Source organism: Rutilus rutilus (genome assembly GCF_951802725.1).
Source record: "Rutilus rutilus genome assembly, chromosome: 11".
In the NCBI taxonomy this organism is placed as follows: domain Eukaryota; kingdom Metazoa; phylum Chordata; class Actinopteri; order Cypriniformes; family Leuciscidae; genus Rutilus; species Rutilus rutilus.
Window position 1 is genome coordinate 32,261,107 of NC_140216.1, and position 25,876 is coordinate 32,286,982.

General features: G+C 38.9%; 2 protein-coding genes across 6 annotated transcripts; both read right to left on the reverse strand.

The window, feature by feature from the left end:
* Positions 1–1,428: 1,428 nt before the first annotated feature.
* LOC311299711 (HLA class II histocompatibility antigen, DP beta 1 chain-like) lies at positions 1,429–12,645 on the reverse strand. 4 transcript variants are annotated; one of them, XM_084423503.1, is made up of 4 exons: positions 12,139–12,291; positions 5,348–5,611; positions 2,067–2,183; positions 1,429–1,971 (listed from the first exon to the last, which is right to left on the reverse strand). In XM_084423503.1, exons 1-4 carry the CDS (start codon positions 12,215–12,217, stop codon positions 1,946–1,948), a joined length of 486 nt encoding a protein of 161 aa, XP_084279629.1. In that variant the 5' UTR covers positions 12,218–12,291; the 3' UTR covers positions 1,429–1,945. The 4 variants fall into 4 exon arrangements, with proteins under 4 accessions (XP_084279629.1, XP_084279628.1, XP_084279627.1 ...); XM_084423501.1 differs by lacking the exons at positions 1,429–1,971; positions 2,067–2,183 and adding exons at positions 3,997–5,197; positions 12,581–12,645 and having other exon boundaries at positions 12,139–12,234; XM_084423502.1 differs by having other exon boundaries at positions 1,918–2,183; positions 12,139–12,271.
* Positions 12,646–14,967: 2,322 nt separating this feature from the next.
* On the reverse strand, positions 14,968–25,478 carry brd2a (bromodomain containing 2a). Of its 2 annotated transcripts, none has more exons than XM_084423462.1 (12): positions 25,298–25,478; positions 22,183–22,477; positions 21,908–22,045; positions 21,585–21,729; positions 20,855–21,054; positions 20,247–20,711; positions 20,030–20,158; positions 19,152–19,373; positions 18,743–19,005; positions 18,326–18,651; positions 16,631–16,759; positions 14,968–16,544 (listed from the first exon to the last, which is right to left on the reverse strand). In XM_084423462.1, the coding sequence occupies exons 1-12, from the start codon at positions 25,327–25,329 to the stop codon at positions 16,414–16,416; spliced, it is 2,475 nt and encodes an 824-aa protein (XP_084279588.1). In that variant the 5' UTR covers positions 25,330–25,478; the 3' UTR covers positions 14,968–16,413. The 2 variants fall into 2 exon arrangements, with proteins under 2 accessions (XP_084279588.1, XP_084279587.1); XM_084423461.1 differs by having other exon boundaries at positions 19,140–19,373.
* Positions 25,479–25,876: the final 398 nt, after the last annotated feature.

The window sequence follows — 25,876 nt, forward strand, 5'->3', positions numbered from 1 at the left end:
TGTACAGAATAGATTTTCTTCTTTAAGGATTAATTAATTAAATTAATTCGCTCACATTTATGTCGGTAAAACCATTACTTTCTTATATGAGTATTTATATATTTTAACGGGAACTTTTACTGTTGTTGCTACTCGATTTCAATGTCAAGCACATATAAGCCTACTGCACGAGGTAAATGTTTATTTTGTTATTCATGTAGTCCCTAAACAAATGGAAAATATGTTAACAGTTAGGAGCGCTGTAAGAAACTGGAACCACACTGGAGTCATAACAAATGCTCAATACCGTAACTGACAACAAGAGAGCAGAAGTGTACTACCGGGGTCAACTACTGGCTTCGATAAAAGTCCCAGGGACCCATCAATAAATCTTAAACATTTAAAATAAATTATAGTTATAATTTAATCGTTATAGCCTATATCAGAATCAGAATGAGCTATATTGGAAAGTATGCTTACGTACACACACACACACACACACACACACACACACACACACACAAACCAAACGCAAGGAATTTATTTGAAGCTTATAGTGCACAGACAGAATGACAACAAAAAGAAACTGATAAATAAAATAAGTGAATACAAATAAAAAAATCTAATAAAATTACAAAAATAGACAAAAAAGAAAGTAGACTATATACAGATATGGTCGATTATTAAAATATATATTTGAATTATGTTATTTATTAAATATATATTTATTTTATAATTTTCTATACACACACACACACACACACACATATAGGGGAGACTGGGGAAAGTTGCAACATGGGGATGGTTGCAACATGTATTTTTTTTCCAATCAGAAACAAGCGAGGCGAGGGTGATGACGCTCATACTGCACATGCTCAGTTAGACCAAAAACTCAATAACTGTTATTTGATAAATATGACTAAATAAATATATTATAGGCTACAATAATATTATTGAAATAAATAATACTATATTATTATAGTAGCCTAGGCCTAAAACAGTTAATATTTTTAGAATCCTATGCTCATTGGGACAAAAAGCTTAAGTTGATTAGTGAAATTTAACGTTTTTTTAACATGTTGCAACCGTCCCTGGGTTGTGTTGCAACTGTCCCCTGGGCTGATATAATCATCTTTAAATGGTATGGGTAATTAGCAGACTGATGCAAGTTTAATATATACAAATTTGGTTGGTCTAGTCCAAATAGTCTCTAAGTAACTGAGAGAAATGCAAAAAGTGTTGCAACTGTCCCCGGCCTCCCCTATATTGTATAGAAAATTAAAATAAATGTAAGTATTAAATTAATATTAATTTATATTATGCTATGATTTACAACATTTATAAATAAATATTGAAAATTAATTTTGAACATTATATAATTTCTATGGCATCTAATTTTCCACATATTAATAAAATGCATAAACTACAAATGGCTTTATTTTTTTTGTTAATTGAACATGTTAGATGAAATAGGCCTAGTTGAGGAGTGATAATGACTGTGAATAAGCTGCTCTGCACCTGCTCTGAAATACAAACTGTGCGTCTGGGGAAATAAAGAGAACAATCAACGACGGTCCCTTGTGTCTGTTAGAGTAAATGCAGTCAGTGTTTTCTTTCTGCTGCTTTTCTACCCTAAATGATATCATTCAACACCAGATCATTAAAAATAAAACTGTACATCAATGAATCCCTATAGATTTACATGTTTGACACAATTGTATGAATTTATCTGATATATTGTTGCAGTTTTGAGGATGTTTTTTTTCTTTTCTGTTATATGCTTTGTTCAGAGCACAAGTCTTTGATGTGCAAATGAATCAGAGGCAATCAGGCATAGGTAAGTAAAAAAAAAACTTAATTAAAATGAGCACTCTACAACAGGGAATCAAACAGTTACACATCCACGTAAAAGCAGAGTTGATTTTCATCAATGGTTCAACCCTTAACACATTACAAAATCAGATGCTCAGCTGAGGGGAAGGGAAGAGAAACCTGGGGGAAGACAAGAAAAGTGTTTACATCATTTCTTCAGATCTATCTTGGATTACCATAGCATTATTTTAGGATCAGTAGTGGTAGACTTTCACCTCTGTGCTTTCGTTTGTAATAGATGTATGCAGCAGAAAAGGCCACAATAAGGCCGATAAGGAAAAAAGAGCAACCAACAGCTAATTTTGCAATTCTGGTATCGAGGGAGGTCGAGTCTGAGCATGAGAAGAGACCAGAGAAAGACAATGAACATCCGGTGACAGACACAAATAACCTATTTGAAGAGTTTACATGCAAATCAATAAACCAACAATGCAAGAAAACCATCTGAACACCAATACGCTGAAATGCATGTGCATTGTGGATTTTACTATAGGGAAATTACTACAGTAATTCCAACCTGACATCAGTGCAACATCAACACGAACATCATGCAGTAACATTTGTATCAGTGAGAAAAAAAAGTGGAAGTGTCGGAGTGTAGTTTTAGTTTAAGTTATTTATTCTAGTGTGTAATTTTTGTTCTTTAAAGGACTAGTCACTTAAAAATGAAAATTCTGTCATCGTTTACTCACCCTCAAGTTGTATCAAAACTGTATTTCTTTCTTCTGTTGAAAACAAAGGAAGATATTTTGAAGAATGTCGGTAATCAGACAGTTGATGGACTTCCATAGTATTTTATTTCCTACTGTGGAAGTCAATGTGGTCCATCAACTGTTTGGTTACCGACATTCTTCAAAATATCTTCTATTATGTTCAGCAGAGGAAAGAAACTCATACAGGTTTGGAACAACTTGAGGGTGAGTAAAAGATGACAATTTTTATTTTTAAGTAAACTATTCCTTTAACTTAGTGCTTTAGCTTTATTTAAATAAAAAGTGTTTAATTGAATAAAAAGTATATACACTCACCTAAAGGATTATTAGGAACACCATACTAATACTGTGTTTGACCCCCTTTCGCCTTCAGAACTGCCTTAATTCTACGTGGCATTGATTCAACAAGGTGCTGAAAGCATTCTTTAGAAATGTTGGCCCATATTGATAGGATAGCATCTTGCAGTTGATGGAGATTTGTGGGATGCACATCCAGGGCACGAAGCTCCCGTTCCACCACATCCCAAAGATGCTCTATTGGGTTGAGACTGTGGGAGCCATTTTAGTACAGTGAACTCATTGTCATGTTCAAGAAACCAATTTGAAATGATTCGAGCTTTGTGACATGGTGCATTATCCTGCTGGAAGTAGCTATCAGAGGATGGGTACATGGTGGTCATAAAGGGATGGACATGGTCAGAAACAATGCTCAGGTAGGCCGTGGCATTTAAACGATGCCCAATTGGCACTAAGGGGCCTAAAGTGTGCCAAGAAAACATCCCCCACACCATTACACCACCACCACCAGCCTGCACAGTGGTAACAAGGCATGATGGATCCATGTTCTCATTCTGTTTACGCCAAATTCTGACTCTATCATCTGAATGTCTCAACAGAAATCGAGACTCATCAGACCAGGCAACATTTTTCCAGTCTTCAACTGTCCAATTTTGGTGAGCTCGTGCAAATTGTAGCCTCTTTTGCCTATTTGTAGTGGAGATGAGTGGTACCCGGTGGGGTCTTCTGCTGTTGTAGCCCATCCGCCTCAAGGTTGTGTGTGTTGTGGCTTCACAAATGCTTTGCTGCACCTCGGTTGTAACGAGTGGTTATTTCAGTCAAAGTTGCTCTTCTATCAGCTTGAATCAGTCGGCCCATTCTCCTCTGACCTCTAGCATCAACAAGGTATTTTCGCCCACAGGACTGCTGCATACTGGATGTTTTTCCCTTTTCACACCATTCTTTGTAAACCCTAGAAATGGTTGTGCGTGAAAATCCCAGTAACTGAGCAGATTGTGAAAAACTCAGACCGGCCCATCTGGCACCAACAACCATGCCACGCTCAAAATTGCTTAAATCACCTTTCTTTCCCATTCTGACATTCAGTTTGGAGTTCAGGAGATTGTCTTCTTCTTCTTCTTCTTCATTTGGTGTTTTATGGCGGTTGGCAAAGGAGATTGTCTTGACCAAGACCACACCCCTAAATGCATTGAAGCAACTGCCATGTGATTGGTTGATTAGATAATTGCATTAATGAGAAATTGAACAGGTGTTCCTAATAATCCTTTAGGTGAGTGTATATATATATATTATTAACCCTGTTAAAGCTACAATATGCAAGAATTTTTGGCCTCTAGAGGGCGCTACATTCCAAACAACAACAGCGTAGCTTGATGACGATGTGAAGGAGCGTGGAATGATGGGAACTGTCGTTTTAAACTCCACAGTGGATGTAAATCAGTCAGACGGGAATCGAAAAATCATGTTCATGGATGAGGCTAAGTTATTTTTTTATAATGACATGCTTTTTGTGGCGAGGGGGGCGTGGTTCAGCGCGGTCTGTAATGGGAGAGAGAAGAGACAAACAAGTAGGTCAAGTGCAAATGACGAACACCTGTGTCTTATTGCAGTGATCGGCGTGGAGAGACCGCTTATAAGCCGCGCTGGAACGAGAGAGAGACTGGAGAAAAAATTGGACGCAGAGAAAGAAAACCGGTGGATCCGAGCTCTCATTTTTTAACTGTTTTGTGCCGTCGCGGTTGCCACGGTGAATGCGCGTTGTGCACGACTTTTGTTTGTTTTGCTTTATTTTAATAAAGTACGAGTCCCAGTCACGCCGACCCCTGTCTTCTTCCTTCCTGACTCTTGAACCTCATCACACTTTTATTTCATTAAAATGAATTAACCGCAAGAAAAGTAAGGTTTAATACTAAATTGGTTATCATAGATGTTACTGTATGTCAAATTCATTGTTGTGATAACGCTGCGCAGTTTTACGTGTTCTAAACAATTGTTGTAAAAGTACATTCGAACATACCCACATCATTTGCCAAAATACTGATTAATCTTTATGTATAACACATGCTATGTTTATTTACATGGCCATAAACACCAGACGTGATAAACAATGTCAATAAACTAAACACAAATCTAAAGCAATAATACTTCCCTTACATAAACATAACTATTACCGATGCTACATTTGGAAAATATAAAATCGCCAGTGACCTCCAATCCGTCCAATAGCCAGGTCATATTAATGGCCTGTGGGTAAAAACTGTATGCATGGCACACCAGGGTGGTCAGCTGACCGTAACGAGCCTTCTCAGTGGGACGTACGGTCACAATGGGCGGCACTGTTGCGAAGACAACAAAATTAATCCACTAAATATAACCTATTGGACCACTTCAGACTCAATACTCTCAACTCATTTTTTATTTCCTTAAAATGCCATTATTTTGCTTAAATGAAGACGCAGAAGAAGAATGAAAAACACATTGTTTACCCTTTCTCGTTGTGGTTTTGACAAAGTATCTTGCGTTAGCTCTGCACAGTGTCTCCAACTGTTCCTTCCGTTCTTTCATCTTCCAGCTCTGACTGTTGTAATGATCAGCGTTCCTGATTCCATATTCATCATAACCAACATATTTCCCCATCCTTGAGTCATAACTGCACATGAGCTTCTGGTTGAAGACCAGCTTGTAGACCATATCAGACAAATCCTCTTTGCTATACTCGCATTCAACAATGTTCTGGAACACATAAACATCTGAAGGGAACAGACAGATATTTGAATAAAAGTCAGTATATGCCACTTAAGACATGTTCTTGAGGGTCCAATACATCCAGAAATCTGTGCATATTCAACAATGAGGTATTTCATTTTTGTGCATTGAGGTTCTTGGGAAGATCAGACAGACTTAGATTTAAAGGGATACTTCACCTCTGGAAAGATGAATGTGTATTTAAAGTGGGTCATTTATGTAGAAGAAATGTGAAATTATTTTTGAATTTGGAGCTTTCTAGACTGAGAAAAGCCAGAAAATGTATTTTTGGCTTATGTGGATGAAAGACAACAACTCCCAGAATGCTTTAGGAGGCCACTCCCAAGCCACGCCTACCGGTAAGAGAGCGCAGTTTAAAACAACAAGGCTAGGCTACTAGTGAGTCTCCATGACACCTGACGAGTCTGCCCGGGATTTCGAGATCTCCCAAAATGTCCGGGATTCGGCTTTTGCGTTCTACAGTTGCCATTCATTATATTTACTGTGGCGAGCAGGACGAGACTGAGGGCCGTGGGAGAGGCCGGTGGCGTGATTACTGAGACGCACCGGTCTCGTTTCTCTCACGCAGGAGCGGGAATTTTCTTAGCAATGTTAAAACGCACATCAACCGTAAACACTACATTCAACAATGTAAACACTACATTCAGATTCACCAATCGGAATGACTTCAGTTAGATTGAAACAAAAGGTGTGCATGTAAACAATGAATGACGACTGCATAAAAGAAAAGCCGAATCCCGGACATTTTGGACGATCTCGACGGCCGGACATGGCCGGGAAAAAGAGGATGGTAACCCCTACTACTCGGCTTTCTCCACAAAACAAGAGCCTGCTAGCTTAGCTTCCAAAAAAAGATGGCTGACACAATGTGTACATTCTGTGAGTGAGATCCCACCCTCTATGGGCGGGTTGAAAACATGCGGGACAGCCCCTACTACTGGCTGTAGTCTTTAGCCTCTGGCCAAAAAATCCTCCGATGACGCAAAATGACGATTTGTGCGTCATCGGAGGGTTTTTTGCAGACAAAAAATACACAAATCTCTCGTCTCAGGGGGACATGAGGGTGGAAAGCAGGGTAATTCGAAAATACTACAGGTTTTCTAATACAAAGCTTAATGCTAAATCCTGAAGTATCCCTTTAACAAATCATATGAAGAAGCTAAAATTATTCTGAGCATGTGATTCAAATAATTTATGTATAGTATACCTCAAGTTAATTTTATGAAGTATACTTAACCCTCCTGTTACCCTCAAATCTACCAACATCTTTTACCCACTGGGATCAATTTGACCCCAGCAATTTAAACCCCCACAATTTGATTTTTTCCCCAAAGGTTTAAGTCAGGTACTTTATGTTTCTTTGTTGACTACTTAAATAGCCCTTTAAATAAAACACCACCAACCCCCCACCCCCACCCCTTATACATCCAGAATACCTATTGCACGACTATGGACAAATTAGCAAATCACTATAAAATGTCACTGATTTATCTAAAATTCTAAAATTATATATATTTTTTGGTGTTTTAATAGCTTTTTATTTATTATATTACACAATATATTTTATCAAGGATAGGTTTGGGGTCAATATGACACTCCCATTGATAGTCTCAGGATGCCTCACTGTTGGCACGACACAGGACTCATGGTAGCGTTCACCTTTTCTTCTCTGGACAATCGATTTTCCAGATGTTCTAATCAGATACATTAACTTTGCACCAGTCTTCTGCTGTCCAATTCTTGTACTTCCTGCAGAATTTCAGCCAATATTTGATGTTTTTATTGGAGAGAAGTGGCTTCTTTGCTGCCCTTCTTGACACCAGGTTGTTGTCCAAAAGTCTTGGCCTCGCTGTGTGTGCAGATGCTCTCACACCCACCTGCTGCCAATATCGAGCAGTTGTGGTGGTGGTGACACGATTCCCTAGCTGATTCCTCTGGAGGAGAAGTTCCTGGTACTTGCTGGACACTCTGGGACACCCTAAAGCCTTCTTCACTGCAGCCGAACCTCTATTCTTGAAGCTCTTGATGATCTGGTAAATGGAGGCCATTTTGATGCAAAGATGATCCTCCATCTTTCTTTGGAGGAAACCATTGCTAACAGAAGAACACAATGATTGGAAGCACTTCTTCCTTCCTTATAGCAATTATGTGCTGATGATATGATTAGTAAAATGATGTTAGCTGGTAATTTGGTGCCAAGGACAAAAACAGTAAAATTTGGGGTTTTGTGATAAAGCTTTTTGAAATGATGTAAAATGCCTCTGATCACTCTGCACAATAATCTAGAAAAATGTGAATCAACATCATAACAACTGAAGCAGCAAAAATTTCAAATTTGGCCACAGCTGTACCTTGTCATTCAAGTGGGAAGTGTCCGGTCGAACAAGGTGATGTTGGTGGCGCATCCGCTGTTCAGCTCCCGCAAAAGGTCCACGTACTCGTAGGAGATGCCCTGTTGTTGTAGAGCGAGCAGTACGGCATTGATCTCTATGCTGTCGAAGGCTTTCTCGTAGTCTACGAAGGCCAGTACCAAGGGCATCTTGTACTTCCGGCAGCGTTCAAGCAGTTGGTTCAGCACGTGGATGTGGTCCATTGTGCTGTAGCCAGACCGGAAGCCGGCCTGTTCGGGTGGCTGTTGTTCGTCCAACTGCCTGGCTAGTCGGTTGTACAGCACCTTGGTGAAAACCTTGTACACGGTCGGCAGGAGCCAGATTGGCCGATAATTCCTCAGTTGTTCGCGGTCACCCTTCTTGTACAACAGCACTGTCTTGGCCGTCTTCCATTGATCTGGTGTTCTTCTCTGCGCCATGTAGCGGCTGAAACGGCTGGCCAATGCTGCCCAAAGCATCGGTCCACCCTCTTTGAGCAGCTCGGCCTCGATTCCGTCCAGCCCTGGCGCCCTGTCTTTCTGGATGTTCTGGATCGCATGCCTGACCTCATTGGTCAACACTGACGGGATGGCTGGTATGGCATCGTCCTGCATTTCGGGCGGGTCGACTGGTGTCTTGCTGGCAAACAGGTCCGTATAGAACCCCCAAAAAAAACCAAAAAACTTTGCTTAGAGGTAATTTTCAATTGAGAAAGAGCATAAAGAGAGAGCTCACAAAGCACAAAGAGAAATGGTTTATAAGGCTTCTGTGGAAGCTTTCATACATTTGCTCATCCCCTATATTATGTTTTCCCCTCCCCCACGGAACAAAATATCAAAATTCTTGCAAGAATTATGTTTTCCCTTCCCTGGAAATATATAATTGGCACTGGAAATATCAAATTTCTTGTGAGAATTATGATTCCCCCCTCCACTATATCGTGTGAACTATCAGTGGTTCTCGCAATACTTCAAGTAGGCCTATATGGTAATGTCAGGTTAGGGCCCTAAAGCAGAGTGAAGGTTTTTGAAGATCATAAAATCTCAACTTATAATGATCTCAATATCATCCAAAATAAATGTGGGATTTGTGCCTAATCACCAATGTGAACAACAAAAAATTTGATATTTCTTATATGTTTTATACAGCAAAATGAGCCTGGGGTCAAATTGACCCCAAAGAACACTGATGCTACAAAAGTATGTACAGAACATTGAAAACCTATCATCATGTTAATTTTATGTTTACCCAGTTGTCCCCATTAAATTAGGAAAAGTCTTTAAATATGAAGCCAAATTTTTTTTTTAAAGTATGTATTTAGAGACGTTAAACACTGAATGGGGTCAAATTGACCCCAAAGGTAATAGGAGGGTTAAGTAATGTTCAAGTATATTTTTAAGCATACTTTATGTAGTAAGTATATTAATATCAATGTACTAGTACACTTGGAAGTGTACAATTTCAATACTGCTTTGGACTAAACTGGCCCACTTTTTAGTATATAAGTATATGTTTAAGTAACCGTAACAGTAAACGTATTATTATTATCTTATTATTAATGCTATTTCATGCATTCTGACTTATGTACACAGTTAATTCTCATGCTAAACATGAGATTTTAAACATTTTTTTTAGTTTTTTTTTTTAGTTGGATGTATGACAGAGTATTTCTGTGCGAAATACACTCCCTCAGGGTTCGTATAAGTTTCGGACGTTTTTTTCGCGTATGGCCCTGTATGACGTCATAAAGGGCGGAATTCCTTGTATGGGCACTTCTCCCGGAGAGTTGTGCAAGTATGTTTGTTTATTCCCGGCATTTCGGTGACGAATGTTTTATAAACAAGGGCAGGCCCAGTTCGACGCTGGATTTGCAGATCGTTTGAAACTGAAAGATGGTCCCAGCAATAAAAGATCCCGGTCATGAGTCGAAACAGTAGGGGCTAAGTAAAACCGCAACAAATGTGTTTAGTTGGCAAATGGCGCGTAAGTGCATATAACGTAAACAACACGAATGTATAGTGAATCAAAAGTTATCCATGGATAATGTGATGATGTTTTGTTTGTGTTTAAATAGGCCAACATTTTTTAGCTGACCACCTATAGGTGTCCATTTGTTCGTAACTCTTTAGCTCCGCCCACGGCACGCCTCCAGGCGCTCGACTGTTTTCGGAAAGAAGCGGTACAGCTGTATCTGTCTTTTATAAATCTGATATAAAGACTCTTCAGAGATATGAAGGATGCAATACTTCTTTATAGGTACTCAGGATACAATAAGGTTCATTAGTTAAAGGGATAGTTCACTTTGAAATTAAATTTTGGTATGTTTTAGCTTAACCTCAAGGGCATCCAAGATGTAGGTGTCTTTGTTTCCGCAGTAGTTTCAATTTTGATATTTTTAGGTCAAACCGTTCTTGTCTGTCAGTCATATAATGCAGGTCTATGGTCACCACCTCAAAGAGCAAGCACAGAGAAGTCCAAATTAAACAATTCCCCATCGTAAGTACACATTGATGGCCTAAGACACGAAACGAGCGGTTTGTGTGAGAAAACGAACAGTATTTATATCGTTTTTACCTCTTGTACACAACCACGTCCAAGTGATCTGAGGGCGCATGCACGTTCTGGCTTAGTCTGCGCAAGCGCTGGAAAGCGCCATGGTTGTGTGACATCTTAGATGCCCTGGGCCTTGAGGTAAGCTAAAACATACCAAAATTTTATTTCAAAGTGAACTATCCCTTTAATACATTTGTTAATGTTGTTGTTAATAATTTTAATACATTTGTTAATGTAATTAGCTAGCATGCACCAACAATGAGCAATACATTTGTTACAGTATTTATTAATCTTTGTTAATGTTAGTTAATAAAAATCCAGCTGTTCATTCATTGTTCATGTTAGTTCACGGTGCATTAACTAATGTTAACAAATACAACCTTTGATTTGAATAATGTATTAGTAAATGTTGAAATTAACATGAACTAAGATTAAATAATGCAGTAGAAGTATTGTTCATTCTTAGTTCATGTTAACTAAGGTTGTTAATTAATGTTATGAACCTTAAGATTAACATGAGATTGGCAGAAACTGTGTGTTATGTCCCCTTTAAGAAAGTGCACTTAAGTAGGCTAGGCTATACTCTCAGTAAACTATTAGTAACGTTACTTTTATACTGCAAGTATACTTGTACGTTTTCTTTAAGTGAACATATTCTTTTTACTTTCTTCTTTACTTTCATACTATTTATTTATATATTATTTTAGCAGGGTTACCATCGCTGGAAACGAAGCATCCGGATCATATTCAGAACGATGATCTATTCTAAAGTAAACACATGGAGTAGCCTATATCGAGTCCATCAACACCCCCAAAGCTTCACACCACAGTTGAACCCTCTTCATGGGTTCGACATTTCATTCGGTAACGTAAGGCAGTTTTGATTTACACGCTGTTTAATGTGTGATGATCGCGTTATTTCACATATGCGTGAGCATCTCCATCACTTGTTTGTTTCAGCTTATTCTTCCCCTGTGGTTTGATCCAGTATTCTGAATATTCTTATTCTTTCAGAAGTGCTATGTGTAATAGCGCCCCATACTGTATAACAGTGAAAACACTGATTCATTCGGGAAAAAAGTAGGTTTGAAGTAAATTCCTGTACACTACCAGAAGCTACACTAAAAATCCAGATATTCAGAATTATGAACATATCTGTTTTCTTTAAATAAATATTTTTAAACAATATAAGTTTATACGACAGTATGTAAAACGATGTGGAAAAAGTATTTAAAAGGTTACTCAATCAAAAGATTACACAACTACAAGCCAAGTAAAATATTTATTTATATTTTTAAGTATATCTCGATCAAAAGATTGAGTACAAGTAGAGCATACACTTAGAATTTTCTGCCAGTATAAGTCAAGTATATTCAAGTGCAATTTTAAGTATATTTATGAGAAGTAGGCTACATAAAAAGTAGACAAAGTATTCTTTCTTATATTTAGTTCAAAAGAAGTATAGGCCTACTAATAGCACACATGAATAAACTTCTTTTTTGTAAGGGTAGTGACCGTAAAATGGTGAGACTGGCCCTACAAGTCAGTCCTGTCTTCATATATCAGTAATTTCAGAGATTTAAACTCACCTTTAGATGAGACACAACAAAACGCCAAGCCCACTAGAACAAGTGCGAGTCTGAATGTCCTCATCTCAGTGTTCTTCATCCAGTGTGGAAGCAGTGCTGTTCAAGGAGAGTGTTTGAAAATCAGTCTAAATAATGAAAGCATTCATTCGCGTCACTGCTCATGGATACTTCCTCATAATTTAGTATCAGTCATCCACGGGACCCAAAACAAAAAGTACACAAGGCCTGTAAACCACTCCTTCAACTTTTTTTGTCTTTATCCAAAAACATCTCAGTGTAAAGGAAAACTAAAGATCTTCTAAAATATTGTTCACACATCATCTACACAATATATTAAGGAGCATTCAGGGTGAATCAACTACATATATAACAATTAATATCTCTGTTCAATAACCCAATGAGCTGTCAAATCCATACACTTATGTTACCCAAATAAACTTACCTCAGCACACTACAGACTCTTTACACAACAACACAATGGGGCGTGTGCTAACTGAGCGTCTGCCATTGAGATGAATGGGTATGCTAACTAATGTTAATGCTAACAGGTGTTAATGACTTCCTGGAGATATTCAGCATAAAAAAGTCGCTGTTTGGATTTAAATAGGCAAATGCTTAAGAGTCTATGATTGGACCATTATTGCATTGATTATTATGTTTCTAGCATGTTATGTGTTGGGGAACAGTTCTTTTAACCCTAATTGTGTGTAGTGTGTAGCTTTTCATTTCTTAAACAACCATGTAGGAAGACACATCATTGCCATATTCCAGGATGACAATGTCAAAATTCACCAGCCTTAAATTGTGAAAGAATCTGGACCTCTGAGTCCAGACATTAAATTCATTGAAAGTCTTTGGGATGTGCTGGAGGAGACTTTACAGAGTGCTCGACTCTTGCATTGCCAAAACAAGATCTTAAATAAATCTTTTATTTATAGGGTTAGTTCACCCAAAAATGAAAATTCTGCCAGTAATCACTCACCCTAATGTTGTTCCAACCCCGTAAGACCTTCGTTCATCTTCGGAACACAAATTAAGATATTTTTGATTAAATCTGAGAGCTGGATCACTCCTCCATAGGCTTCTAAGACACTATAACTTGCTGGCCCAGAAAATGTATTAAAGACATCGTTAATATTATAGTCCAAGTGACTCCAGTGGCTCAATCTTAAGTTTATAAAGCGACGAGAATACTTTTTGTGCGCAAAAACAAACAAAAATAACGACTTTATTCCACTTTTCATTTCCTTCTCTCTGGGCCTCGAGTCTTTTCATGTAGTGTTTAAGCGTAGCGCGTCTGTGTTGCACGTCACCACGTAGGCTCACTATTGGGCGACGCTGGTCATGTGTGTGATACTCAGATTTAATCAAAAATATCTTAATTTGTGTTCCGAAGATGAACGAAGGTCTTACGGGGTTGGAACAACATGAGGGTGAGTAGCCTAATTACTGACAGAATTGTAGAATTGAAACATTTTTGGGAGAACTAACCCTTTAAATAAAAAGTTTTTGTGCTTTTTGGCCGTTCATTTACAAAAAAAATTTGCGGATCCAACGGGGATCGTTTTGACGACGTTGTCATCTGTACGTGAAAAACGCAACTTTTTAGTACATTGCTGTCGTGTCAACACCCTAATTTTGTTCTTTCTCAAATTAATAATTAAAAATGACATCCTTTTGAATCCTGTGGATTTATGTATCAGGACATAATAAAAAATCATCTGGTCCTTGACAAGTCTTAAAATTAGGCAAATACAGCCTCAGATGAACAACACATGACATATTACACCGTGTAATTATTCATTTTACAAAAACTAGTCCAGAACGGAGAACTTGACAAACTAAGACTAAGTACACCTTTACTGCTTCCAGAGCAGTCAGGCACTGCTAATCAAATGTCTTTGATTAATTGATCATCAGCAAGTGAAGTTTTGGCAGTTTGAAGAGTGTGTGGTTGAATTATCAGAGCAATAGCACAGCTGTACATAAAATATTGCAATCCACACAACATAATGGGAGAGATATCAGAGTTCAAATGAGGACAAAATGTGAAAAAGGCATAGATGTTTAACACCCACCCAGATTGTTGCTGCCAGAGTGAAGCACAGGATGGATCAGTGATGGTTTGGGCTGCGATATAATGTCATTCCCCACTGGGCTTGATGGGTGCATCGCTTTCAAGAGCTACAGAACCATTCGGGAGGACCATGTGTATCAAACATTGTACCCTGAGGGGGGTGCTGTGTGTCAGCATGATAATGCACAATACACACAGCAAGACTTGTGACAGAATGGTTTGATGAACATGAAGGAGAAGTTGAACATCTCCCATGGCCTGCACAGTCACCAGATCGAAATATTTTTGAGCCACTTTGGGGTATTTTGGAGGTGCAAGTGAGAAAATGTTTTATATATATATATATGTATGTTACTATGTTTATGTGTGTATACTGGAACAGCCTTTGGCCAGAACAGAACATTTTATACTGCTTGATATGATGCCATTAGTATCATTGACAAACTATCATATTTATTAATATTTTCAACTAGTTTTTATGATGCATTACATTATTGCCATTTTAATTTTAGTTAGTTTTAGTAATTTTGTTGTTTCTGTCATTATATTTTTTTAAAGTTTCAATTATAATCAGTAAACTAAATGAAATGTTGCCTTGGAGACAAGCAGAATAAAGTGAGTTTAAGTTTCTATATATTTGATTTGAAATAACTATAATAATTGCTGTATTTAATACATAGTCCATTGAAGTTCATATAGAAAAATGCTAATGATATAGTATGGTCCTAAAGAAAACACACTCAGCCACAAGATTTTGTTTTAAGAACATCTCACCCTCTTTATTAATGTGACATTTATCAGATGAGAATTATGGTCGCATGAAGCATCTGTTGAGATGATGCTTATAGCTTGAGGTTTCATTTCGTTATATTTTGCTGTTGTTTTCTTAAAAAAAAACAAAAAAAAACAATGAGCTGTGGAAAAAACCAGCCACAATACTAAACAGAAGAGCTGAAGACAGGAGTAAACAAAGAAAAAGAAAGCGCAAGAAACAGAAATCAGGTCATATTGACAGATGCAAGCTGCGAGGTCATGAAACTTACATATGTACAAATTTTGGAAGAAAAAAACATGTCAAAATTGTTTTGTTGTTGTGTAACTGCATGTGCTATGACACTGAACCTACATTTCCAAGCATTATATTTCTGAATGAGGGTCATTATGTTAAAACTATAAATTGTGCATTCATTCTCTGGGCAAATAATAATAAACACACTAAAACAAAACAAATAAAACCAGACTAAAACTCAAAAACCAAAATTTACAAAACAGTATTCATATCAACACCTAATGAAGCAGCTGTGTCATTCTGATAGTGCATCCAAGACTCTGTTCCGCCCTAGAAATCCTGACCGAAACCACATGAACGGAAAAATAATTTACGCATCCAGAAAAACAAACGCTCATGTAGCCCAGCTGAATTCAAAGAGCACGATCGTGTTTGTTTAATGCAGATTTGAACCCATTCAATTCATTTGACCATGGGGAATAAAGCAGGCTGGATGGAGGTGAGATCAGATTCAAGTTTCAAGACGCCACTAAAGCCAACGAACCGAGACGGATGACGTGATTCCATGATCTAACTTCAGGGTGTACAGATGCCATTTGAATAGGTGGAGCTTTGTTTTTTCATTCAAATGCACAACCAAGCGGCCACACATCCACGTATATGTGCGGAGCGGGCGGGAAAACTGGATTCAGTGGCACAGGTACACATCACACACTCGCTCATGCAAACAAAAGTGACAGTAGTTTCCAATCCAAGCCTTTTGTTTTCTTTAGGACAAACGACTAATAGATCAAACAAGAGGGAGAGAAAAAATAAAAAGCAACAAAATATTCACAAAAGGAAAAAAGTCAGATTTTTGTTTTCTTCCCTACCAGGGAATTGCTTAAAATTCTTCTTTATAAAAGAAAAATAGATATTTATATATCTTTGTACATTTATATACACAAGGTAAAGAAGGATGGACTAACGGAAATGAGTCCCAAATTAGACGACGATGCCCACGTCTGCTTTTCCATCAGTTCCTTCTCCGTCCAACATTTCCCAGAATTCTCTTTGACCTCTATACATCTAAAGAGAAAGCCTGCTCTTTCTTATTCATATTTCTCTGTGTTCCACTAGTTATTGTTATTTAGAGCAGGAGATCTATTCTATTCTGGGCTGGAGTGCGTGTCTGTTCCTTTTGATTGGGTCAGCCTGAGTCTGAGTCACTGGTGTCGGAGGATGAGGAAGAGGATGACGATGAGGAGGAGTCTGAGCTGGAACTGCTGGCGCTGAGACGAGACGCCATGGCATGGGGTTCCACCGCAGTGGGCTTCTCCACTGAAAGAGAAAGAGAGAGAGATTATTTCATTTAATCGGTCTTAACCTGGTTCTGATTGATCGTCTGTGAGAAACTCAGTCCCTACCTTTGGTTTTCTGTGGTTTCTTGCCGGAGTTGAGCTGGCCGCTGACGTCCTGCAGTCTTTTCTCCAGCTCTCTCTTCTTCTCCAGAGTCAACTCCTCACGAGATTTACCCGCAGCACCTTTGACTGCCACTGGAAAACACACAACGCACATTTGGTCAAATTTCCCATGCAACTTCTAAAGTCTTTAAATCAAGTCACCTTTATTTATATAGCACATAATACAATACAATAAGTTTCGAAGAAGCTTTACAGTGATAAACAGGCAAATGATGATCAATGAATGATTCTAGAAAGACAATAGTGTCATTGTTCAGTTGAAATCAGTTCAGTGTTGATTCAGTTCAGTTCAATGACTGTGAAGTTGATAAATTATAGAATGAGTTTAATATCTATAAAGCAGCTCTGGAGAAAACAGTGATGTCATCATCCAGCTCATTTCAGTTCTCATCCGATAGTGTCAGTGCAGTCAAATCAATAGTATTGCAGAATATTAAGTCATATATGACATAATCAGATAAGGGAGTCTCTACCTGTACAAGAGGTTAAAATGTTCAAATCAAAGATACAATAAAAGTAAATGAGAGTAGGGAAATAGCATTTAAAAAAACATTTCCATTTTTATTTAGGTGGCTATTTATTAGTCATGCATCAGCTAAACCACTTAATTTGCAGTCTTTTTGAGGGAATCAGCATCTATGTGATTTTGTTCACACAAATGTTAGTTCACTCTAGTGAACAAAATCTACTGACGGTCACTGCTCATTTGCAGCAGCTTTGATTCCCAGGGAATGCATGAACTGATCAAGTGTATAGCTTGGATACAGTCGCTTTGACTAAAAGCATCTGTCAAATCTGCATAATTTCCCTAATTCTGTCCATTTGTCATTTGCTACCATTAAGTTATATAAAATATTAATAAAAAAATAAAATATAAAAAAGGCTGCATATACTCCTATCTAGAGAAGAGCCAATATAACATATTAACTTAATAAATAAATAAATATTTCTATTCAATGGATCCTGAAAATCGTTTCCACAAAGTTTCTAAAAAAAAAAAAAAACAGTATCCACAAAAATATTCAGCAGCCCAACTATTTCCAACATTTATAATAATAATAATAAAAAATGTTACTTGAGCAGGAAATTAGCATATTAGAATGATTTCTGAAGGATCATGTGACACTGAAGACTGGAGTAATGATGCTGAAAATTCAGCTTTGCATCACAGGAATAAATTACATTTTAAAACATATTCATATGAAAAAATAGTTCTGTTTTTACTGTATTTTTGATCAAATAAATGCAACCTTAGTGAGCATTAGGGATTTTCAAACTTTCAAAAAATGTTTGAACAGTAGTGTATTTTCTTTTTTCCCTCATGCCATGTAATAATTCAACATTGTACCTATATTGACACATGGAGTCACATGGGAGATGACTCAACATCAGTGGAAGAATGAAAGAACAGCATTGTGTTTGTTCACACGAGGGTAAAGAGCAGATGACTCTACCTGTGGACTGTGCTGAATAAAGCCAGGCAAGGTGGGGCTACACAAAGCATTATGGGTTAAAGTCTAGCTTCAGATTCCCGTTAGCTCCTCAAGAACAAACATTCCTTTTTCAGAGTTACCTAATATCTTTTCTTACAGACCAACTACACTACATAAATCCTATTTAAATTAAACGTGCTCTTACCATAAGGTTTCCGTGGTTTCTTTCGTAAACACATCATGACGTATCGCTCTAGCTCCCGTAGCGTGGAGGGTTTGAGCGTCTCAAAGTCGATCTCGATCTCCTCTGGGTTGGTGTCCCGCAGCGAGGGCTCTCGTGATTGGATGATGTGGACCACGCGGCCCAGTTTCTCTCCCGGCAGCCTGTTGATGTCCAGACTGAGCTGGCGCTTCTCGTCGTAGCTCATGGGGCTCGTTTCCTCCTCTTCCTCAGAGTCGTAGTGTGGCGTAAGACCACCGTGGCTCATGGGTAGGGAGTTAAACGACGCGGCTTGAGATTTCTTTGAAGATCTAAGGGAAACATGAGAAAGAATAAGATACGTTTGTTTTTGTTGATGATTTATGAATTAGCAACTGTGTAAATCAGCGGGTGGAGACGTACTTGCTCTTGTTGCTCTTCTTACTGGAGCCCTTCTTGCCCTGAGTGGAGGTCGCTGCTTTGCTGTTGCTCTTGCTCTTTGGTGTCTTGGACAGTTTTGGTGTTTTCGGCGGCCGAATGACTACCTCATCCTCCATCATGCTCCTGGCCCGCTTGTGTTTTTCCGGCTTCTTCTTTTTCTTCTTGTCTTTCTTTTCTTTCTTCTTCTTGGGCTTGACGATGGGCGTAGAGGACAGCGCGGCCAGCTGCTCGTGCACCGCCCTCAACTGCAGACAAGCGAGTGAATGAGTGTCACTGTGTGTCTAAACCCACGGCCACTGCAGCTCTCAGTAAACGTACAAATACGTCAAATCTGTCAGTGCCGGTTTAGCGAACTTTGTTGGAAAAGTTCAGTCGCTACCTGTGTACACACCTGTTCCTGAAGCTGGGCCAGGCGATGCGCTCTCTCCTCCTCACTGTCAGAGCTCGGGCTGCTCTCGCTCTCACTCTCACTGCTCACGTCACTCTCTGACGACGAGGAGGAAGAGGAGGAGGAAGAGGAGGAGTGACCGCCCAGGCCGCCGCCCAGGGACGCAGGTGGGAGGGAATCCAGGGGCTCGTCAGGCATCTTGGCGAAGCGGAACTCAAAGACGTCCTGAAATAGAGAGATGACCATTTTAATATACAACTTTGGACATGCTTACTTTTAGTGTAAAGAAAAGGAAAAAAAAGTAGGGCTGCATGATGAATGTTACTTAAATCGTGATCACAATTTCAGCTTTGCTCGATAAAGCAAGGATAATCGTCTGCGATATTGGCCGACTGGTTATTTATCTTAAAAACATTTGTTATTTTGACATTTGTTATCTTGCATTGGTAACAAGCCTCCCACTAACTTTCATTCTTGGGGTTGACAGATGACAAGAGTAAATCTGCGAGCAAACCGTCTCAGTGAAGAACTTTAATAAATAAACTGTAATGTTTGCGATTGCTGTTGGTGAATAAATGCACTTATGCAACCTGTGTGCTACATTACAAGCGTTTTTTGTTGTTTTAATAGAAAAAAAACACTAGCATAATTTGGAATTTTAGCTTTTGACAGAAGTTTCTTAAGGTTTTATCGGTTTTAATAATGTAGAGGGTGTGTTAATGTATCTGACAAGTATAATAAATCAGGAAACTAGATCCTATGAGTGGACGAGCTCTTGATTTGTGTTTGCATGAAAACTCTGATGAAATGAGAACAATTGTGATAAATAATCATGATTATAATTTTTCAGCATAATAATCATGATCGTGAAGTGTCCGTACCTGTAATTTTCGGGCCATGGACACCACATCGTGATCTGGGGGATTGTACTTGTAACAGTTTGAAAACATTAGCCTGATGTCAGCAGCAAACTGCAACGCATCCCGGTACTCCCGATGATCCATTTTCCTCTGCAAGATTGAGAAATACATGAAGATCTGATTGTGCACATGATGGCATTTTTAAACGGTTATGTATCTAAAACTCTTCGACACGCACCTTTATAGTGCTCAGATCCATGGGACACTTGATAATATCGTGATAGTCGTGCAGTCCCAGTAAGGAAACATCCACCGGCTTGTAGAAGGGCCAGGCGTAGGCTGTGTGCTTCTTCGACAGCAGCTCCTTGAGAATGGTGCTGCAGTATCGTAGCTGCTGGGTCAGCCTCCCACGCCGCACTGGCTGGTGTTGGTTCTGGGAGTCGGGCAAGTCTTTCCGCGGTGGCTTGATGGGCCTGCCACTGCCACCTCGTCTTGCCGGAACTTTGTCTCCAACCAGGCCTCCGCCAAGACCCAGGTTCAGGCCAAGGGACAGGCCCTGTTTGGGGTCTGCACTAAAAGCAGAGATGGTAAGCGGGGAGTCACAGCCCCCCAAGCCGAGACCCATGCCACCTATACCCATAGCGAGGGGCATGCCTGTGGTGGTGGGGGTGGTCGTGTCTGCCTTGCGCTTGACGCCCTTTTTCTATTGAAAAGATGGAGAAAGAAAGATTAGCTAAATTGCATCTAATATGCAAACAAGCACATTGGTATTCCAACTAGCTTATGCTGCATCTGAAAACGAATTGTGTATAAACAGTTTGTTTTAGAAATAAGTGTTGTTCTTACCTTTGCAGTAGGTTGAGTAGGTGGCAGGCCCAGCAGTGCAGGGGTGCCATGTGAAGTGGGAAGTAAAGTCTTGGTTATAAGCATCTGCGGTGGGGTGGACAGGACCGAGTCGGGGGTGTCTGGAGTGGGAGGGGAGTAGGACGACTGGGACACAGAAGATATAGCGGGGACCTGATGAGCTGTTGTGAATCCACCAGAAACTAAAAGTGAGATGGGGGAAAAAAATGCATAAGCAACAAGACAGACAAACAGCCAATAAACACCTGCACCAATTGAATTTAATTTTTTTTTTACAAAGCTTGTTGATTATTTAAAAAGAGCAGTTTCTAGTTGATTAAATATTGTAGAACTGAGCATCACTAGAAACACAAATCAACATATAAAATGTATTGTATGACATTTATTTAATTAATTAATAATAATAATAATAATAATAAAAATAAATATATATATATATATATATATATATATATATATAAAATTAAATAAATGTATAAAATATATATATTAAATAAATTATATATATATACACAAACGTAAACTATAGTTTTATTAGTATTAAAAATTATAATTATAAAATTATTACAAAAGTTTACTTTTATTAATAATATATAGTTTTATATTTTAAGTACCTATACATATATACACACATCCAGGTAGATTTAACCACACAATCCTGTCAGCTCAGTTTATTCAGGGTCATCCTATATTTTTCTCAGCTTGTTCTTACTTAATTTCTGGCCTTTTTTAATTTTCCCCGGTTTGACCCTAGGGACAGGTGAGGGAATCTCTTCTTCCTCTTGGGGCATCTGTGCAACCTTCTGCAGGAAAGCCTTCTCCAGAGACTGGGCCATCAGGACGATGTCATCCGTTGGCTATAATAAACAGAAGACTTTTAGATCACACGGCAGTTTCTAGACAACACTACTGATGCACCGTAACAGGCCGGGGACCTGAGCCACACGATGAAACAACAAAATAACATCAAGCTCTGAAAAAACAAGGTTGAGCACTAAAAGAAGGTTTTAACTAAACATAAATGAACTGACTGACCTTGTTGTAGATGTAGCAGTTGGTGAACATGGTGTTGAAATCCTGCATGCACTCGCTGGCACTGCGGTAAAAATTGTTCTCTAGTCTTTTCTTGATGGTCCCCATGTCCATGGGCTGCTTAATGATGTTATAATAATCCTGCGTGAGAGAAGAGATGAGCAAAAGCTTGTGTTTAGACTCATTACTTGCCATCTAGTTAAATATTTAAACTCAAAACTAAATAACATGTCTTAGGGTTTGAGAAACGGTCCAATCTGGAACAAGAACAAACTTACAGGGAGGTTGAGCTTGGAAGCGTCCACTGGCTCATGGAAAGGCCAGGCGAAGTGATGCCTCCAAAGGGTCTTCTGTAAAGCCTTCTGGAGGAACTGCAGTTGGTTGGTCATGCGGCCCTGTCGATTGGGGTCCCGTACAGGAGGTTGAGGGGGTCCGGATTGGGGCACCTGGGGCAGAGCAGGTCCTTCAAACCCTTCATACAGCAGCGACGGCTTGCGGATGCGCTTGCCGGGTCCGGAGATGGTCTGATCCATCATCGTGACCCCCTGCATGCCGTCGCCCCCGCCCAAAGAGCTGTGGAGAACAGGAACATGAGGGTGAGTCGCGTGAGAAGAGCCAGTAGAGAACATTTCAGCCTGGTTTCACAAACAGGGCTTAGACTAAACCAAGAGTAGGCCTTTTATAACTTTTATAAACATGCCTTAGAATCTTGAGACAAAACAACGGCACTGACATATTTCAAGATATGTCAGTGTAAGATGCTTTTAGTTAAGACAACTCAAAACATGCATTTTAGTCTGGGACTATGTCTCGTCTGTGAAACCAGGCAATATAGGCAATCAAATATATAATATCAAATGTTGGATTATTGTTTTATACCCAGACAAATTTGAACTATAGAGACAGAAACGACGGACAACTTAGTGATTTAATTAAAGGAAATATGACGAGTCAACATAATCACAGCACACTCATCATGACTCAAACTCTTGACTAATCATGTTTTGCTTATGTGCACCGAGCATGAAAACACAATTGCACTTCCAGCAGTTCATCGGTCCGGTCATGAGTGAGTTATGCCACGACTCATTCCAAACCGATACACCACAGTCCAACTGGAAACTGGTGGCGTGACCTTAAATAGACTTAACCCAGATCAGGTCATGTTTGTATTTATCTGAGGAATTAGCCAATGAGTGTGCAGCTTTCAGAACAAATAGTTTGCAGCACAAATCAATTATTCCTGTTGGCCTATTAATTCACAATGTTTTATTATTAAAAGTCAAGTAAATATAATTATCTGCCAAGCGAGGACAATTATCCCACAACTGAATTAACACATTTAAACTTGATTTTATGTGCATTTAATGCTCATTTTAAAATGATCTCCATTAATGAACGCTGTCATTACAATTGTGGAGGTTAAGTCGGTTTAAAAAAACAGAAACGAATATGACTTATCATGAGCTCATGTATACAGGAATGTATTCCTAGTGGGCATTTAAATGCCATTGATCCACAAGTTGCTCATGTAAAACTGCACTACCCTCACTAATGTTTTAATATACAATAAATGTGCTTTATATAACCTGACAGTATAAAACAAATCACTTTGTCCATGAGACTTACCTTCTGAGGCCTGTTCAACACTTTAAAATGGGCAAGTGGACAGCAACCAATAATTTATCATAAGTGCCATATTAAATGCTCTTTGGATTCATTTATTTAGGACTGCACACAATGATGCAATATTTGTAAAAACGTTGCAGCTGTAACGTGATTTTAATATGAAAACAAACAAAAAAGTTAAGGTGGGTGTTCAACTCTTTCTGCAGAATGTTGTCAATCTCATGCCTTCCAGCCAGGATCTGTAAGTGAAGGTTTGCATTCTCGCCCCAGTATGGACTCTTCAGTGAAATTTTACTTACTGAATAAAACAGAATGCAGACATGCTGCTTCAAAATAAACTTTCAATAAATCTACCACACAAAAGCTAAATACATTTTCAACTTTATAAATATTTAGTCAAGCTGATAAAATATTAAACAACTTTAAATTTAATAATTTTATGTTTTAATGTACATTATAAACACTGCTAAATGATACAAAAATCACAAACAGTTGACATTGAAAGCGTTTTATTTTCAGTCAAGTAAATTGTTGGATTACAAACAATGTTTGGAAAAACAAAAACATAATGCGTCTAATTATTCTGTCCCATATACAGCATGCTGGTTGGGAGGGGTAGACGGCGGGAATCATGCGGCTCATTTAACTACGCGCGTTGCTAAGCAACAAAAAGCGAAACAACTCCACAAATTCAGTGCTGTGCCATTAGATTTCACAAATCAATGACACTCGCCACCAAACGAAGGCGTGAGGTGATCAAATAGGATTGAGCGGAACTGCAGCCTTCACGCGTGTAAAATGTTGACAAAAGTCCACGTGGTGTGAGGCGGAAGTTCAACTTTTAAGATGAGTTTCAGAATGACTAAAACGTGAAGGAAAAAAACGAAAAGTTGTTAACATACGATACTCAAAGTAATCATTCAAACTAATATAAGATGCGGCAAAACAATTTACAAAACACCTAATAAATAAATTATTTTTTATAGTCAAGGCGCCGCCTTATGACCTACATCAATACATAACAGAAACACCCATATCGATCATAACAAGCCTTTCCATTAAACCAGACAGTACTTCATGTTAACATTAATCTACCGATCATATTCACAGCCACATGTTCACTGTAACGCACTCGCGGAAGAAATGACCGATGCACTATAATAACGTTATAACTTAAGCAGTGGATATTCAACACACTTCCGAGTCTTAATAATAACCCAAAACACATTTATAATATTTTTTTGTAGCGTGTCCGCAACCTTTATGACCAGAATATACTGGTCACTGTTAGCATTAGCTTAGCATGCTAATTTCACGTTTGCATCCTAGCACTTTATGTTAACGACATGCGATCAGTTATACAATTCAAACAATCTCACATATGAAAATGCGATTGCATTGCTCAATCTTGGCAGTCTGGACACCGACAAATTTGTCAATAAACAAACTGCCCGTCTCAGGGAGCGAAAACGCGCATGCGCACTAAACGCGAGCAGCTGCCCGTTAAAAAAAAAAAAAAAAAAACAAGACTTTAAAACTTGAAGACTAGTGGCGAACTGACGTTGTAAAAAAAATAGTCTCTGCAACACCACTGCCTTTAGAAAGTGCAAGTCAATGCAGTCGTATTATTCCGGTATATAGTTATTGCGACAGGACGCAAGTGATTAAAACAGAATAATTCCGAAAGATGCCGAATTATGACAATAATCCAAACAACATTTTCGTTCACAGAACAAGTGCAATGTCATTTACTCCAACCGGTACCTGTCAAAGGGCGGGCTAAAGGCCGTCTCCATCGGGATGGATCCGGATTCGGTTTATGAACCGGTTTCGTTCGAATATCCGAGTTTCGCGGCCTTGTTTTTCTGACTTCCTCTATCCTCCAGCGCAGCGCTACAATGAAATGGCGAGGCTGAGGCTCCGCCCGACTTTTTATAAACCCATCGACGGCTCCATTGGCTGATGTAACGCCATTCGTACCCGCCTACGCGTATTTTATAGGCCACTCAACCTGTCTGTCAAATAGGCCACGCCCGCGCATCACCCGGAGCACGATTTGTGGATTTAAATCATATTTCGCAAATAAAACACTTGTCTAGGCAACACCGCTACTATAACCAACATTCAGTGAAACATTTCAGCGAATAATTTACAACACTTAAGGTTGCGCTACCATTTCCAGAAATACTGCGTTTCTCAAGAGTTGAGTGTTACGTCAACAGACGTCGCTGATTGGTCCTCCAAAACTAAGGCGCGTTTACCCAGGGCAGGTTGGAAAAACGCCATTGGTTCACCAGATTAGTCACGCGTAACAGACAAATGCGGCACATACACGTACGGTAC